This window comes from Podarcis melisellensis, assembly GCF_964234715.1.
Source record: "Podarcis melisellensis genome assembly, chromosome: 6".
Lineage (NCBI taxonomy): Eukaryota > Metazoa > Chordata > Lepidosauria > Squamata > Lacertidae > Podarcis > Podarcis melisellensis.
The window spans coordinates 90331752-90346080 of record NC_138538.1 but is presented as its reverse complement, the minus strand read 5'-3'; the positions used below and the strand labels follow the sequence as shown (position 1 = coordinate 90346080).

General features: G+C 45.4%; 1 protein-coding gene across 3 annotated transcripts in view; it reads left to right on the top strand.

Annotated features, from left to right (window-relative positions):
• Positions 1-13827, top strand: part of CACNA1E (calcium voltage-gated channel subunit alpha1 E) — a 505628-nt gene extending 491801 nt beyond the window's left edge. For all 3 annotated transcript variants that reach the window (XM_081914516.1, XM_081914515.1, XM_081914517.1), the window contains 3 exons: positions 1406-1586; positions 9879-10069; positions 11710-13827. In XM_081914516.1, coding sequence (XP_081770642.1) covers positions 1406-1586; positions 9879-10069; positions 11710-12249 — 912 coding nt within the window. In that variant the 3' untranslated portion in view covers positions 12250-13827. The remainder of the gene's footprint in view (positions 1-1405; positions 1587-9878; positions 10070-11709) is intronic.
• Positions 13828-14329: the final 502 nt, after the last annotated feature.

Genomic DNA, 14329 nt, shown 5'->3' with positions numbered 1-14329 from the left:
GAAGGGAATCTCAAAAGTAACGAAATAAGCCTAGGAGCAAACGGGAAAAGGGGGCAGGAAGTAGGCTGAGAATGGACTTGGTGAAAAAGCAAACGATAAGTGAATTAGCAGTTGAAAAAAGAAGGTTTTTACTAGCAGAAAATTAAGGACTGGATTTATAAATGAGAAAGAGCAAACTGCCAGAAGAGGAGTTTTGTTATGTTTTTTTTTTTTTTAATGATAGCTATGGGAATTAAATGGAGAATTTGACATTATTCAAATTCAAGGCCTCATTCTCACAGGTGAAGCTATATTTGGGCTGCCTTGCTTCAGACTGCAAGGGTGCGCTCGTGTGAATTAAGTGTTCCTTCGTACAAAAAAACCAGCCAGGATATAGAAACCAGCATGTCAGAGGGAAAGAGGACAGTTTTGTACACCCGGGGAATTTTTAAGTGAGGGAAAGCATTCAGTCCCCCAGCGACTGAAATAGTAGGGCTCAGACTATCACTTATCATTTCAGTGAAAAGCAGGCCACAGATTCAAAACAGACCCAGACAGATAATCTGAAGCTGGGAGCCACTGGGTGTTGCTGGCAATAGCGGTATTTGCAGGAGGACATACCATTTTTGTTCCAAGGCAGAATTTCAACTAGCGATCAGCCTTCTTGAGCAGATCAGAGCAAGCCATCCAGAGCCCAGACTCCTTTTCTAAGATGAGGAGAATGGCCAGAGTCTATTGGAACTCCCATGTAGTCCCCACCTTAATCATTAAGTTTTGTTCTGCCATTGACAACCCTAGCCCTCCCTCAAAAGAGAGAGCCCAGAGTATTTCAGGAGGTACTTGAAATGAACTAACAGCACCCAGTAGATAAAATATACTCTGCTATTGCTTGATAATATAGCATGTCCCATATCTGATATCTGATTCTGTGCAAGTTTTCAGCCTGACACTGAAATCTGCTGATGTGATTTGACACAGCAGATTTCAGGAGCTGGTCCATTCATGTAAGTTGAGGACATCCTGTAATAGATGGATCTACACAGACTCGCCGGACATGAGTTCCAGTAGCGGCCATCAGGAATTGGGGGGAACAGAGTCTTATTCAACCCTTCAATCTAGAATTCTAGTCTGTCACTACTTAGGAGGAAGCCTGGGACATCAGTGGGGCAGTTGCTGTCATTCTACCAGTATGTTAATTCTGTTAACATAATCATAATTAGAAGTATAGCCTGCCACAAAATTCAGTGGGAGCGGCTCCTCCAGACCCATCTGCTGTTAAGTGTCTTTACACTTTCCCAAACTAGGTAAAATCCTTGTGACATTATATATCCTGAACTGGTAATAGCAAATCTGCCTCCTGAACAGCAGCAGGCCCTTGCTAACTATCCTGCCCACCCCCCCCACCCCCCATGGGATACGTTTCCAGGTGGTTACAGATCCAGGCTCCATGAGACGCTCCTTTTCTACTATTCGAGACAAGCGGACGAACACCTCCTGGTTAGATGAGTTCTCCATGGAAAGGAGCAGCGAAAACACCTACAAGTCTCGCCGGCGCAGTTACCATTCTGCACTGCACCTGTCTTCAAGGCGCCTCAACACAGATTCAGGTAAATGGGAAGGGGAGTGAGATGGAGCTTTTTTAAAAAAATAAAAATAAAAAATGTCATATATTGATTTATAGTAACACTTGAGACTGGAGACTCTGAGATCACATCTTCTCAATTCCTTCCCCAGTAAAGGCCCGGAGAGTTATCTTTGTATTAGAAAACGAATGTGGCCCATTAACATTTGCTCAGATTGTATAGCCAACTTCTAAAATGAGGATGGCAGTGTTCACACATCATGGTAAACTCTCCTGCTAAAATCCATGACCTTTGGCTTAGCATCACTGGGAAATTGCTTTTAGCTGGATCTTGGGGAAACTAAGCCATTTCCAAGGGATGTAGTGAGAGGTGTTTTACATTTGTGTGTTCAGACCCAGAGACCTCCCCCCTAAATAAATTCACACTTGACTCAAATTTTGGTTTTGGTTTTGGGCAGAATTTAAGCCACAATTTTAGTGATTACAGAAAGTGACTGGTTGCATAGGCTCTGATTCGACTAGCTCCCTGCCATGCAGGTGGCGCTGACCCAGGGTTCCAGCATAGGTCAGCCAAGGGTGAACACCTGGATAAGCAGAAAGCTAGGAATGGGCTAACTCCGCCACCCAAATGTCCCCCTGGACTCAGGCATGGGCACAACCCCCTCTCAGGAGCTGACCAAACCATCGAGTCCCTGGATTCCTTTAACGGAATACCCTTCACATAGGGATGGCGAGAGCTTTCTCCCATCCCTATCACCTGAACCAGAGCCTATCCGCATCCTTACAAGTTGTGACAATTTGCTACGTGGCAGGCGAAACCCAAATGGCAACAGCCAATCAGCTAAGTGGGGAAAATACCTGCCGTGCCCCTGTCCCAACGACAGATGACACACGACGGCATGGCAAGGTCAAACGCAAAGCCCTAAAAGTAGGGAGAGGTGGGCAGGTGTTCTGAATGCACGCGGTGAAAGAGGAAGCTCTGGGTCACGTGCATGGGCATAAATAGGTCCCTCAAACCGTTTGGACTGCGTCCCATTGGCCAGATTGCACCCAGCTACAAGGAACCTACCAATCGAGTGTTGTGGCTGACCAATTGTACCCACCCACAACACAGGGTGTCGGTTTTCCAGGTCTCACCACAATATGTGCCCTCTTTAAGGGAGGACCCGATATATCATATATGGAACTGACATAGTCCAAGGGAAAGGGAATGCATTGACAACGGAGGTGCAGAGTGCTTATCAATATTTAACATTAAAAAATTACTTTGGGACACTGTGAGGCTAATATGCCCATTTTTGGTGCACCTGCATTTTTAACCTTGGCTGGTGGAGTCAAAGGAAATTTGGCAAGCTTACTCAGAAAATTCTCCTAACAGGCTAAATCCATTTTTACTATCTTTTTATACAAAATCTTACAATGTTGTGCACACCATGAAATACAGCTGTCCATGGTAATTTAGCTGGTGCCTAGCTACCACTAAATAAAGCTGAACAATTGGCTGTCTACAACATTTGCTCAACACATCCCGAAATGGTTATCTACATCACTGAGTCTCTTCTAGTTTACTCCCAATGTCCTCACAGAGCTTGTTTTCTATAATGCAGGTACCAAGTGGCCTTTCTTTACTTCCCCACTTTTGTGTATGTGTGTTACACTCGTATTTCTTGTGCGTGGATATTGCAGGTTTGTCACTGGTGAATTCCAAATTTGCAGCCAAATCCTTCTGAATTATTCTATTGCCAACAGTGTAGGGAGCCACCTGTAAACTTTGTATTAACCGCAGATGTTTGGCAAGCCTACCTTATTGTTTTGTCCAAGTTGTTAATTACATTTTTTAAGGATGGCACTGCCAAGATAACCTCTTGTTGCGCTGCTTATTGTTACTGTCAAATGCCAATTGTGAATTCTGTTCTATAACATAGATGACATATCAACTTTTCAGCTGAATTGTCTTACCTGAAGTTAATCCTTATAAAAGTCTCTGCTTTCTTTTTATCTGCCAAAGCAATCAATCAAAAAGGAGGCTTGATTTAGTATGAATTGTTCGCAATTCAACTCACTGCCATTTAACGCCTTTTTATTCTCCGCAACAAGAAGGGCTAACCCAGTATGCCCCACAATTAACCCAGAGGTGCATTTTAAATAAAAGCACACATTCTACTCATGTAAAAACACGCTGATTCCTGGTCCGTCCGTGGGCCAGATTTAGAAGGCGATTGGGCCGGATCCTGCCCCCGGGCCTTAGTTTTCCTACCCATGGGCTAACCTGTCAACCTCAAGATGTTAAGGAACTACATCCCCCAACATCCCTGACCACTGTCTATGTTGGCTGGGATTGATGATCTAACAACACAGTGAAGGCCAGAGGTTATATGCCCCTGCTCTGCAGCTTACAAATTCTTGTTCTGCTTTGCTACTAACCTAGTCAGGTGTCACTGTATGTTTTCAAGAATCTCCACATGTCTTTTGTTAAGAGAGAAACCTATCGTTCACTGGTTTTGACTTACTCAAAAATATTCACTAAAAAACAGGCATTACGTTCTCATAACATGGATTTGTCTGTTATGTGTAAGTACTAAGCCAATTTAGCTGGAGATAGGGGGATAGAACGAGGGGTTGTCCCCCTCAATATAAAAAGTGGGAATGGTCTTTTTGGTTTTTTCAAGAGGAAAATGCCTCAAGAAACAATCTGCCGCATCAGCCTGCTTTGAGTTGTTCCCTATATCCACAAAACGCATCCAAACTTTATTTACGTACTTACTTCCAATATTTATGCACCACCTTGTAACGCAAAACTCCTCTGCGGCAGCTGACACCAGAAGAGTAATACATAGGTAATCCAAAATTAATAAAACCATCATCCCCAACTAACAATGGTAAAAGAATTATGACATTAAAACAACAGCAGCTAAAGCAATATAGAGCACATTTTGAAAAACAGCTAGAATTAAAAGAAAAAATCAGGGTCCATTTTAAAAGCCAGTAAAGTCAGAGCTATATGTATTTAAGGAGGGAGTTTCACCCATTTGGGGCCACCATCCAAAAGGCCCTGTCTCACATATATATTCACCTTTCTGTTGCCGGGTGGGCAGGGGGTCTAAACAACCGTACCTGGCTTTGCACTCAAGTCACCAGTACAGGTTAGGTTACAGATCTATGTGCATTTCAATAATAATAATAATAATAATAATAATAATTTATTATTAGTACCCTGCCCATCTGGCTGGGTTTCCCCAGCCACTCTGGGCGGCTTCCACAAAGACCAAAAATACACTAAGATGTCACATATTAAAAACTTCCCTGAACAGGGCTGCCTTAAAAACTTCCCTGAACAGGGTGGGCGCCACTACTGAGAAGGCCCTCTGCCTGGTTCCCTGCAGCTTTGCTTCTCGCAATGAGGGAACCGCCAGAAGGCCCTCGGTGCTAGACCTCAGTGTCTGGCAGAATGATGGGGGTAGAGACGCTCCTTCAGGTATACTGTACCGAGGCCGTTTAGCGCTTTAAAGGTCAACACCAACACTTTGAATTGTGCTCGGAAACATACTGGGAGCCAATGTAGGTCTTTCAAGACCGGTGTTATATGGTCTCGGCGGCCGCTCCCAGTCACCAGTCTAGCTGCCGCATTCTGGATTAGTTTCTGGGTCGCCTTCAAAGGTGGCCCCACGTAGAGTGCATTGCAGTAGTCCAAGCGGGAGATAACTAGAGCATGCACCACTCTGGTGAGACAGTCTGCGGGCAGGTAGGGTCTCAGCCTGCGTACCAGATGGAGCTGATAGACAGCTGCCCTGGATACAGAATTGACCTGCGCCTCCATGGACAGCTGTGAGTCCAAAATGACTCCCAGGCTGCGCACCTGGTCCTTCAGGGGCACAGTTACCCCATTCAGGACCAGGGAGTCCTCCACACCAGCCCGCCCCCTGTCCCCCAAAAACAGTACTTCTGTCTTGTCAGGATTCAACCTCAATCCATTAGCCACCATCCATCCTACAACCGCCTCCAGGAAGTTCAACTGTGCAGACATTTCAGTTCTGGCTACAATTAATCCACTAAGCACACAGGGGTAAGCTTTGGCTGTGATTTAAAGGGATAGCTCATCTTCCTTGAGTTTATGCCTTCAGAAGACTTAAATTTGAAGGTATGCAGCTTTAATTTTGCATGCCCAGCTTTCCTAACTGATGAGTTCAGCTTATGTTGAAGTAGAAAGATTTTGCAGAGAATGGGCTTGGAAACAAGATAGCAGCAAGCAGCCAATTCAAGACCAGGACAGGTTGGAGTAAACCCAAAGAGAGCTTGGCAAGCAAAGTATCATTTGGAACGTGCTCATGAAATGAATGCAGAGCCTTAGTTGCTGTACGTAGGATTGCGGGTGTTGTAGACTTGCTTCTTTGTATGTGTGAGAAGAAGTGGGCTGCAACATTCTGCGCATCTAGGTGCAGTCATGCTGCAGTTTGGTACAGCCATAAAGAAGGATGCTGAGAAGTCCAGGCAAGGGTGGAACAATACTAAAGCCCTGCTCTCTCCAAAGCTATGCTGAGCGAGGGGGAAATTGGCAGATCTGCCGGCACCGAGGGGAGCGGAAATGAAAACTGCATTACCTCCTTCAAAAAGCTGTACTGGGAGCTTTGCAAATACAGTCCCAAGACAAAAGGATGCCTAGGAAGTCTGTCCTCTGGTTTTCACAACTTCCGTTCCATACTCACTTTGAACATGGGCCTCATCTGCCATTTTAGAAGTGGCAAATGACCCACTATTCAGGCTGTGTTACGCTGGCACAAAGCAGGTGTAGCAAGAAAATAAGGCTTTTGGTGCTGTTTCGTTTTGACCTTTTTAACCCTGTTGCGTGTCGAGGTCCCCAGGGCCACCCCAATAACTCACACATCACACAGAATTTTTTGTTTAAGGTTTTTTGGCATAATTTTGGCCACAACTTTATTAAAATACAAACATGTGAGTGGTTGCTTAGGCATTGGTTGCGACTACCTGCCCCCACCATGGGGGACAGACTGACATTCCGCACGATGCGAAAGTCAGAATAGGGGAATACACTTGGGGGTAGCGACGGAGCAGGGAACCTGCCCTCAGCCCACCCCAAATGCAGCCAGGAGCTCATTGCTATGGCCCGAGCCCCCTTGACAGAGTGGACAAGCAATAGTTAGCCCCCGATTCCTTTAACGGAATCCCTTGCAGCAGCAGCATTAGAGGGGCAGGCACAGCCAATCCATGCCCCTCAACCAACCAAACCATAAACCAATGCCTAACCACAGCCTTACAAGTTGTGACGATTTACTACGCAGTAGGCAAAAACCAAATGGCCCCAGCCAATCAGCCAGATGGACAAAATTCCTACGGGGCCCCTGCCCAAAAGCAGACAACCCCATGACAGGCATAGCAAGGTCAAAGCGAGCAACCCTATTTCTAGGGGGGGGGGGCAATCCGATGCATGGGCAAAAAGAGGAAGCCCTAGCCTTGTGCAAGGAGTTTTAGCATTTCTGGCTGTCAATCAACAAATGGCAACATTAACTTCTTCCCAACAACAAGGGAAGCCCCAGTCGCATCAGTGGCCAACGATCAATTAGCCTGGCCCCAACTTTGGAGTGTCCTGGCAGCCCCCACTGCAACACGTGCTCTCCATGAAGGAGAACACGCTTTGCAGAAGTAGGCGTGTTATGTACTAAGCTTGGATCCTAGAATGCAACAACCTGATTGGCTTGCAGGAAAAGACCAATCAGGCTCCAGGAGGAAATTAATCAGCCTATTAGGCCGGTAGGATCGTAGAATGCAACAACTGATTGGCCTGCAGGAGAAGACCAATCAGGCACCTGGAGGGAAGCAGAATCAGCCAATCAGACGGGACTCATTGTGTAAATAATGGATATAAAAGCCTGAGGTTTGGGGGGCAATTCAATCACTGTTTTACAAGCTGCAATAAAGAGCATGAAATCACTAAAGGACTCCAAGTATATTCCGGGGGGGGGGGGGGGGAGAATTGACACAACTGCCTCGTTCCCTCAGGTAGATGTGAAGAAGTCCTGCAGTGCTGGAGTGTACAATGGTTGCTGTCAATCTGTTGTTCTGCTCCCACAGCTCCCAGTGCAGGCTAAGCTCAGGAAAAATCTTTCTAAAGATAGCTTTCTATTTAAGTTATAGTCCAAAGGCTATTCATCAGGAAATAAGGATTTGTTTTAAGTTTTTCATGTGTGCTAAAACTCAGCCTCTGTTTTTGGGGTTTTTTTAATCGTTTAACCACATGAGTTAACAAACATGGATACATATGCTATAATGTTTTAGTTAAATAAATTGTTTAAGTTGTTATTAAGGAAATGATTATTTTTCTCCTTCCAAGAAAGTACAGCAGTTGTCCAAATATAAACAGTCATTTCATAATTATCTGTCTATGTATTTCTAATAGTATAACCAAATCAGTAATTTTTGATATAATTGTAAAAACTACTCTGAAGATTTATCATTCCAAAAATGAAACCTTCCTCTGGTTGTAAATATTAAGATTATACCAGCAAGAATGAGTCTTTCTGTAAAAAACAAAAAAAGAGATTTAAATCAAATCTTACTGATTAGAGATTTAAATCAAGTCTTACTGATGTGATTTAAATCGTGATTTAAATCAATTTGATTTCAATCAAATCCACCCTGATACTAATGCACCCATCAGATTGACCTGTAAAATCACTGCTTTGATTTCTGCACGGGTTCAAAACAGTTCAGTACAGGGATCTCTCACACCACCAGAAAGAGACGCTGAATTTGATGTCTCCCAGTCTATTCAGGGTACGTCCTGATCTGCTTGCATAAAACATACACGGGGCTCCTCAGTACCACTGCTTTCCCCCCGGGGAAACCCGCTGTTCACCACAGAATTGGAACAAATTCTGTGGCATTTGGTTCTTCTGCAGACTGAGGTTTCTGTGGGAAGCAGTGGGAGAAGTGGAAAACCTTGTTCTCCTTAGGCATGGGATAAGCGTGGAGGAGCCCACGGTGACTAGACTATGTTTAGTCCCCATTGAGTATGAGTATTTTTCTCCTGATCTGGTTATGACATTATATGAGCATTCACAAAAAGAAAAAGTGGGGTGGGTGAAGGTTAGGACAACAAGCATTCACCTTTCAATCATCCTAACTTGTTGCTACAGCGTTTACATATCTTCCCTCTAACCATTCATTAACCCCACGCTTTCCAGACTGCAAAAAATTAAAAATCTCTCTGTGTGTTTTTAAGTGGATTCTCCCTGCTAGGGTGTTTTAATCCGTTTTAATTGCACAAGTAGTGTGGACTTTAATCCCTCCCACCCACACCCCCCCAAAAAGAGCCTGGGAAGCAACCCGAGTCCATTTCTGTTTCCCAAAGCAACATGTTCTGGCACAGACAGCTGGACCGAATTTTCAGAGTCATCATTCATCATTTTTTATTTGTATACAATACTTACAATACTCAAGGCGGTTTACAAGCTGAAAAACAAAAAATGTACATCTTATAACAATCTAATACAATACAAGAATGTGATAATTAAACAAAACTTTAAAATAAGCAGCCTACTTCAAATAAAGTAACATTCAACAATTATTAGAATAGTACAAAATAATAATATCAACATATAAAAGTTAAAGAGAAATCCACTCCACAGTTACAAGAAATAATTTCTAAACTATAATCAATAAAACAATGGCAAGTCACAGTATATAAAATAATACAATACAAATTGAGATGCAGAGATTAGAGGGTAGGGCAAGGCAGGTGGAAGGAGGCCCTGCCTGACGAAGTCTCTCATTTTCCCTGACTGGCCTTTCCACATAACCTACTGTAATTGGCTCCATGATGGCCTCGTGTTTACTTTAGGATCCCTGAATGGCTGGGATTAGACAATGAAAAAGAAATACTCTTATTGACGTCTTGCATATAATTCAGCTTTTCAGCTAAGGAGCTCAAGAGAGCACACATTGTTCTCCCACCTCCATTCCACCTACATGTTATGTCCTCACACAAAAAGGCTAAGTGTGAGGAATAACAACAAGGCTGAGGTCAGCGCTTGAACTTCGTAACTGAGTTGTGATTTGAAACTGAGTTCCTTACTGCTAATCTGACAGAAGGGGAGACCATAAAACAGTAAAGGGCTGAAAAAATAGGGCTGTGTGCAGGATATGTTTTAGCTACGCTGCAGAGGAGCAGGAAAAGGAAAAGGGTTTCTAGGTCCAAAGGTTATTCAGAAGGATAAAGAAGACATCCTACAATTGGGGCTGAATACAAATCAATGAGGACCTTCATGGAACTTTCTTGTAAGCCTGGCTTTGTCCTCTGCAGGCCATCGATCTGACACACATCGGTCAGGAGGCAGAGAGCGAGGTCGATCCAAGGAACGCAAGCACCTACTATCTCCAGACATTTCCCGCTGCAACTCAGAGGAAAGGAGTCCACAGGCAGATGGTGACTCTCCAGAACGACAGCAGTCCAGGTCTCCAAGTGAAGGCAGGTCACAAACTCCCAACAGACAGGTGAGTGGGAAGCTTGCAAAATAATGTAGGTAAGAGGGAAATGAAGCAAACACACCTGCTCCCTTCCCAATATTTAGGGCCAGCTCACGTGTGCTTGTACATCACTCAGTATCTCGTCCCTCGTTTCAATTGCAGCCTTGGCCAGGGAATGCCAACATATGGGGCAACACTGAGAAACAGCAGGAGGAAGTAGCAAAATGTACAGCAGAAGTACAAAAAGTATTTGGGAAGGGGGGAAATCTAAATGGGAAGGAGCTGAGCCCAAACCTCATGAGATGCTGACTATTTAGGGGGCAAACAGTGGGGTGAGGAAAGGAATGCCAGACCCTGGAGGAAGGCACATCTGGCTAAAACACTGAACAGCTGGCATTCCACACGTCCCTTCGTGATTCATGCTTGAATATGTGCAATGGCTTCGCTTACAAGCTTTGTATTTGAGATGATGACTGTGATGTGATCACTCGGTCCTTTGATCCACAGTGGCAGATTCCTACCATTCGGGAATACAGTTATAAATTTGCATGTATAAACCAACACTTAGAATCATAGAATTACAGAGTTGGAAGGGACCACAAAGGTTATCTTGCAGACTTTCACAGACTCAAAGGTAGTTTGGCACTGCTTATAAACAGGAACATTATCATAATGTTAGGGTTAAAGGTAAAGGGACCCCTGACCGTTAGGTCCAGTTGTGGACAACTCTGGGGTTGTGGCGCTCATCTTGCTCTACTGGCTGAGGGAGCCAGCGTATGGCTTCCAGGTCATGTGGCCAGCATGACTAAGTTACTTCTGGCGAACCAGAGCAGCGCATAGAAACGCTGTTTACCTTCCCGCTGGAGCAGTACCTATTTATCTACTTGCACTTTGACGTGCTTTCGAACTGCTATATTGGCAGGAGCAGGGACCGAGCAACGAGAGCTCACCCCGTCGCGGGGATTCGAACCAGCAACCTTCTAATCGGCAAGCCCTAGGCTCTGTGGTTTAGACCACAGTGCCACCCAATCTAAAAAAAATTACAGAACACGGAGCAAGCATTTAGTATTAAGATACCGAGAGAAAGGAAAAGATGTTAGGAGATGTCGTAGAAGTGCTACCTATGTTATGCTACAGTCTTAAGATGGTGACCCAGGAAGCTCTTCACAGCAAATAACAACAGCAACAGCGCACCAAACAATATAATCTTGTACGCTGTATACTGATGCCTTAAACCCCTTTGCAAAAGCACACTTTGAAGCAGCTCTGTGCTTCTCCTTTTAGGGGTTGGGTGGCAGAGGATGGGGGCAAGGAAGTTTTCTTCTCCCCCCCCTCCCCCATCACAAACCACCTGCTTACTTAACGGAGGGGCATGGAGTTGCTTCAAAGAGCGCTTTTGCAAAGGGCTTTAACCTCTGCACACCAGTTGATGAGCAGGGTTAAATCCTGCTGCCTTGGCTGTGCAGATTTGTTCCCTACATGGAACAGGGTGCACAGCCAATGCAGGATTAAACCCTGCCTTCATGCCCAGTCATCAGCGATGTCAGTTTAAGGGTGGGCCGATGTGATTTGGGGAAAGTGGCCTTGCAGCGTTGGACCCCCTCATAAGCTCTTTACCGTTATAAAAAGGTATTTTGCCTCATAGGCCCTTCTCTTCTTCTTTGCAGGGCACTGGCTCCTTGAGCGAGAGTTCCATACCATCACTATCTGACACCAGCACGCCAAGGCGAAGCCGCCGCCAGCTCCCTCCGGTCCCACCAAAGCCACGCCCCCTCATCTCCTATGCTGCTATGATGCAGCACTGTGGAGACATCTCCCCACAGCCTGACGATAGCGAGGGTGGCTCTCCTCTGCTTTCTGGGGTTCTGGAGACAAACAACACCTGCTTGACTGAGTCTTCCAGCTCCCCACAAGGAAAGCAGAGCCTTCTCTCGACCCCTCAGCGCTATATCTCGGAGCCTTACCTGATGCTCCAGGATGACTCCCATGCTTCAGACTGTGGTGAGGAGGAGACGCTCACCTTTGAGGCTGCTGTGGCCACCAGCCTTGGCCGCTCCAACACGATTGCAGCAGGCCCTCGCTCGAGGCACAGCTGGCAGATGCCAAACGGGCACTACCGGAGGAGGAGGAGAGGGGCGTCACAGGGGGTGATGTGCGGGGCTGGCATCGACGTACTCAGTGATACGGAAGAAGATGACAAGTGCTAGAGACTGCCTCCCCCTCCTCCCCTGCTCTCCTCTGACGCATGCTGTTTGCCACATTTGGAACGGAATGAAACGGAAATCAAATGCAGCAGAAACAGACCCTCTGTGCAACCACAACAAAAAAAGCCCAAAGCTCTTTGTCCTCTCCCCTTCCCTTTTAATTGCACAGGGAAGCATTTGATTAGCTCCTGCAACCATGGACCCAGCAGAGGTGCACCTGTTTGTTGAGTGAGAGCGAACCATGGCAACAGCAGCCTTCAACCCAACAGCCACATGGGTCTCTGTCCCCCAGAAATCCCAAGAGAGTGTGCGGAGGAAGGCCTGAAGTTACTCGAGAAGCACAGCAAGGGATATTAGGGTGTGGGGGGATTTGAAAAGAAGATTATCATTTTGCCTCTTTGACACTTGGCAAAAAAAGGAAAAAGAGACCAGAGAAGGAAGTCAAGTTGGTGGTTTGAAGTGTAAGGTCATCTCCCTTGAGATGACCTTGTCTCCTTTGGGTGATCCCTCATATGACGTTCAACCAATGGGATGAGTTGAGATTGAGAGATTTGTCCAGAGAGTGGAAGTCACAGCATTCGGCCCTCCTGCAGTACCTGTGGTTTGGGGGTTGTACTTCGTATCGATCTTCTGGCGAAGCTGAAGGAGAGAGTGCGGAGAAGGGAGGTCACCATGTAGTGAGAAGGGCTTGGCTTGTGTGAAACCGACTCTGAGTCTTTTGTACCAAGACAAGTGGGTTAAGGATGGGGAAAGGAGAGGACTACTGATGAGCTGAACACAAGATGTGTCTTTATATTCTGAGTTTGGAGTGTATGGAAAGTATATATATGTGTGTGTGTATTTATATGCAGCATATATAAACATGCACACATGCAGAGATTTATTTTAATAAGCTGGCATGTACTAGCACCGAGGCCATGTGTTCCCTGTCCCTAAAAAATAGGGAGCGTTTTGTCCCAGGGAGCCGTAAAATAGAAGAGATGCTAGTTACAGAAGCCACTAAATTCTGACTCCTCTCAATCATCTGTACTTTGGCATTGCCCACCCTAGCAGAAAGAGCTTCATGCAGAGGTGCAATGCTACTTGTTTATTGAGCCATATTTTGATTAGAAATCGATGAGGCAACAAAGAGGGATATGCCATCCTCGGACATTTGCTTCCTATGCGATTGTTACTGCTCTGGAATAAGACAACTTTTGAACCGACGGCACCTTTGCAGCTTTGCGAATGGTTCTAGGTATAGGTTTGGTCCAATCCAGCAGGAAGTCCTTATGTGCTTGTAGGAATGGCCCTTCAACTAAGGACCAGCCGCAAACTCCAATTGGTAGCCAGTGGCATATGCCAATAGGCACAGAGTAGGGTTCTTGGTTTTTCCTCTCCCTCCCTGCTCAGCATCTCGGTTTGCGGGGGGTGGGCAGCAGACCTTTCCTTTCCTCAGCTTGGAAGACAGTAGGCTTGTTGATGAGGGGTGGAGTTTTGAATCATTGCTTCATCATCTCCTCTGGAATACTTATTGCAGGTGGCATTTTGGTTGGTAAGCCTATGTTCCCACATACGGTTTTGTCAGAAAGCAAAATAAAACACCAGAGAGGAAAGGTGAGAGCGAAGGAAAGTTGGTGAGGCCTTTACTTGAGAGTAAGGCAGTGTCCCAAAAGATGCTGGCAGACATCTCCCAAATTCACAAGGTATGAAACAGCAGACCAGAAGCCAGAAGCTTCTGCAGAACAGCCTAACAGTCTCTTGAGAGCTGCGGTCTCTCAAAGCTGGTAGACATATTTAATGGATGGAAATCTGCAGCAGTAAAAGATCAAGCTCAGAAATCAATCTGGTAGGCTAGGGGAATGTGGATGCGGTAAGGTTCTTACAGTTGGTTGTAAATGCAGAGAGGTGTGAGCAAGATTTTCTGCAGAACTTGTAACGTTTCAAACAAAAAACCGCATATGGAACTGTTTTGTGGCTACATTCCAGCTTGTAATAGATCTGGTAATTACATTTGCCTGGCATAAATTTCCTCTGCGCTGTGCTTCTTTACTCGGACCAGTTCTAGTGTTAAAATGTGCCTCTGCCACTCATTAGCCAATTC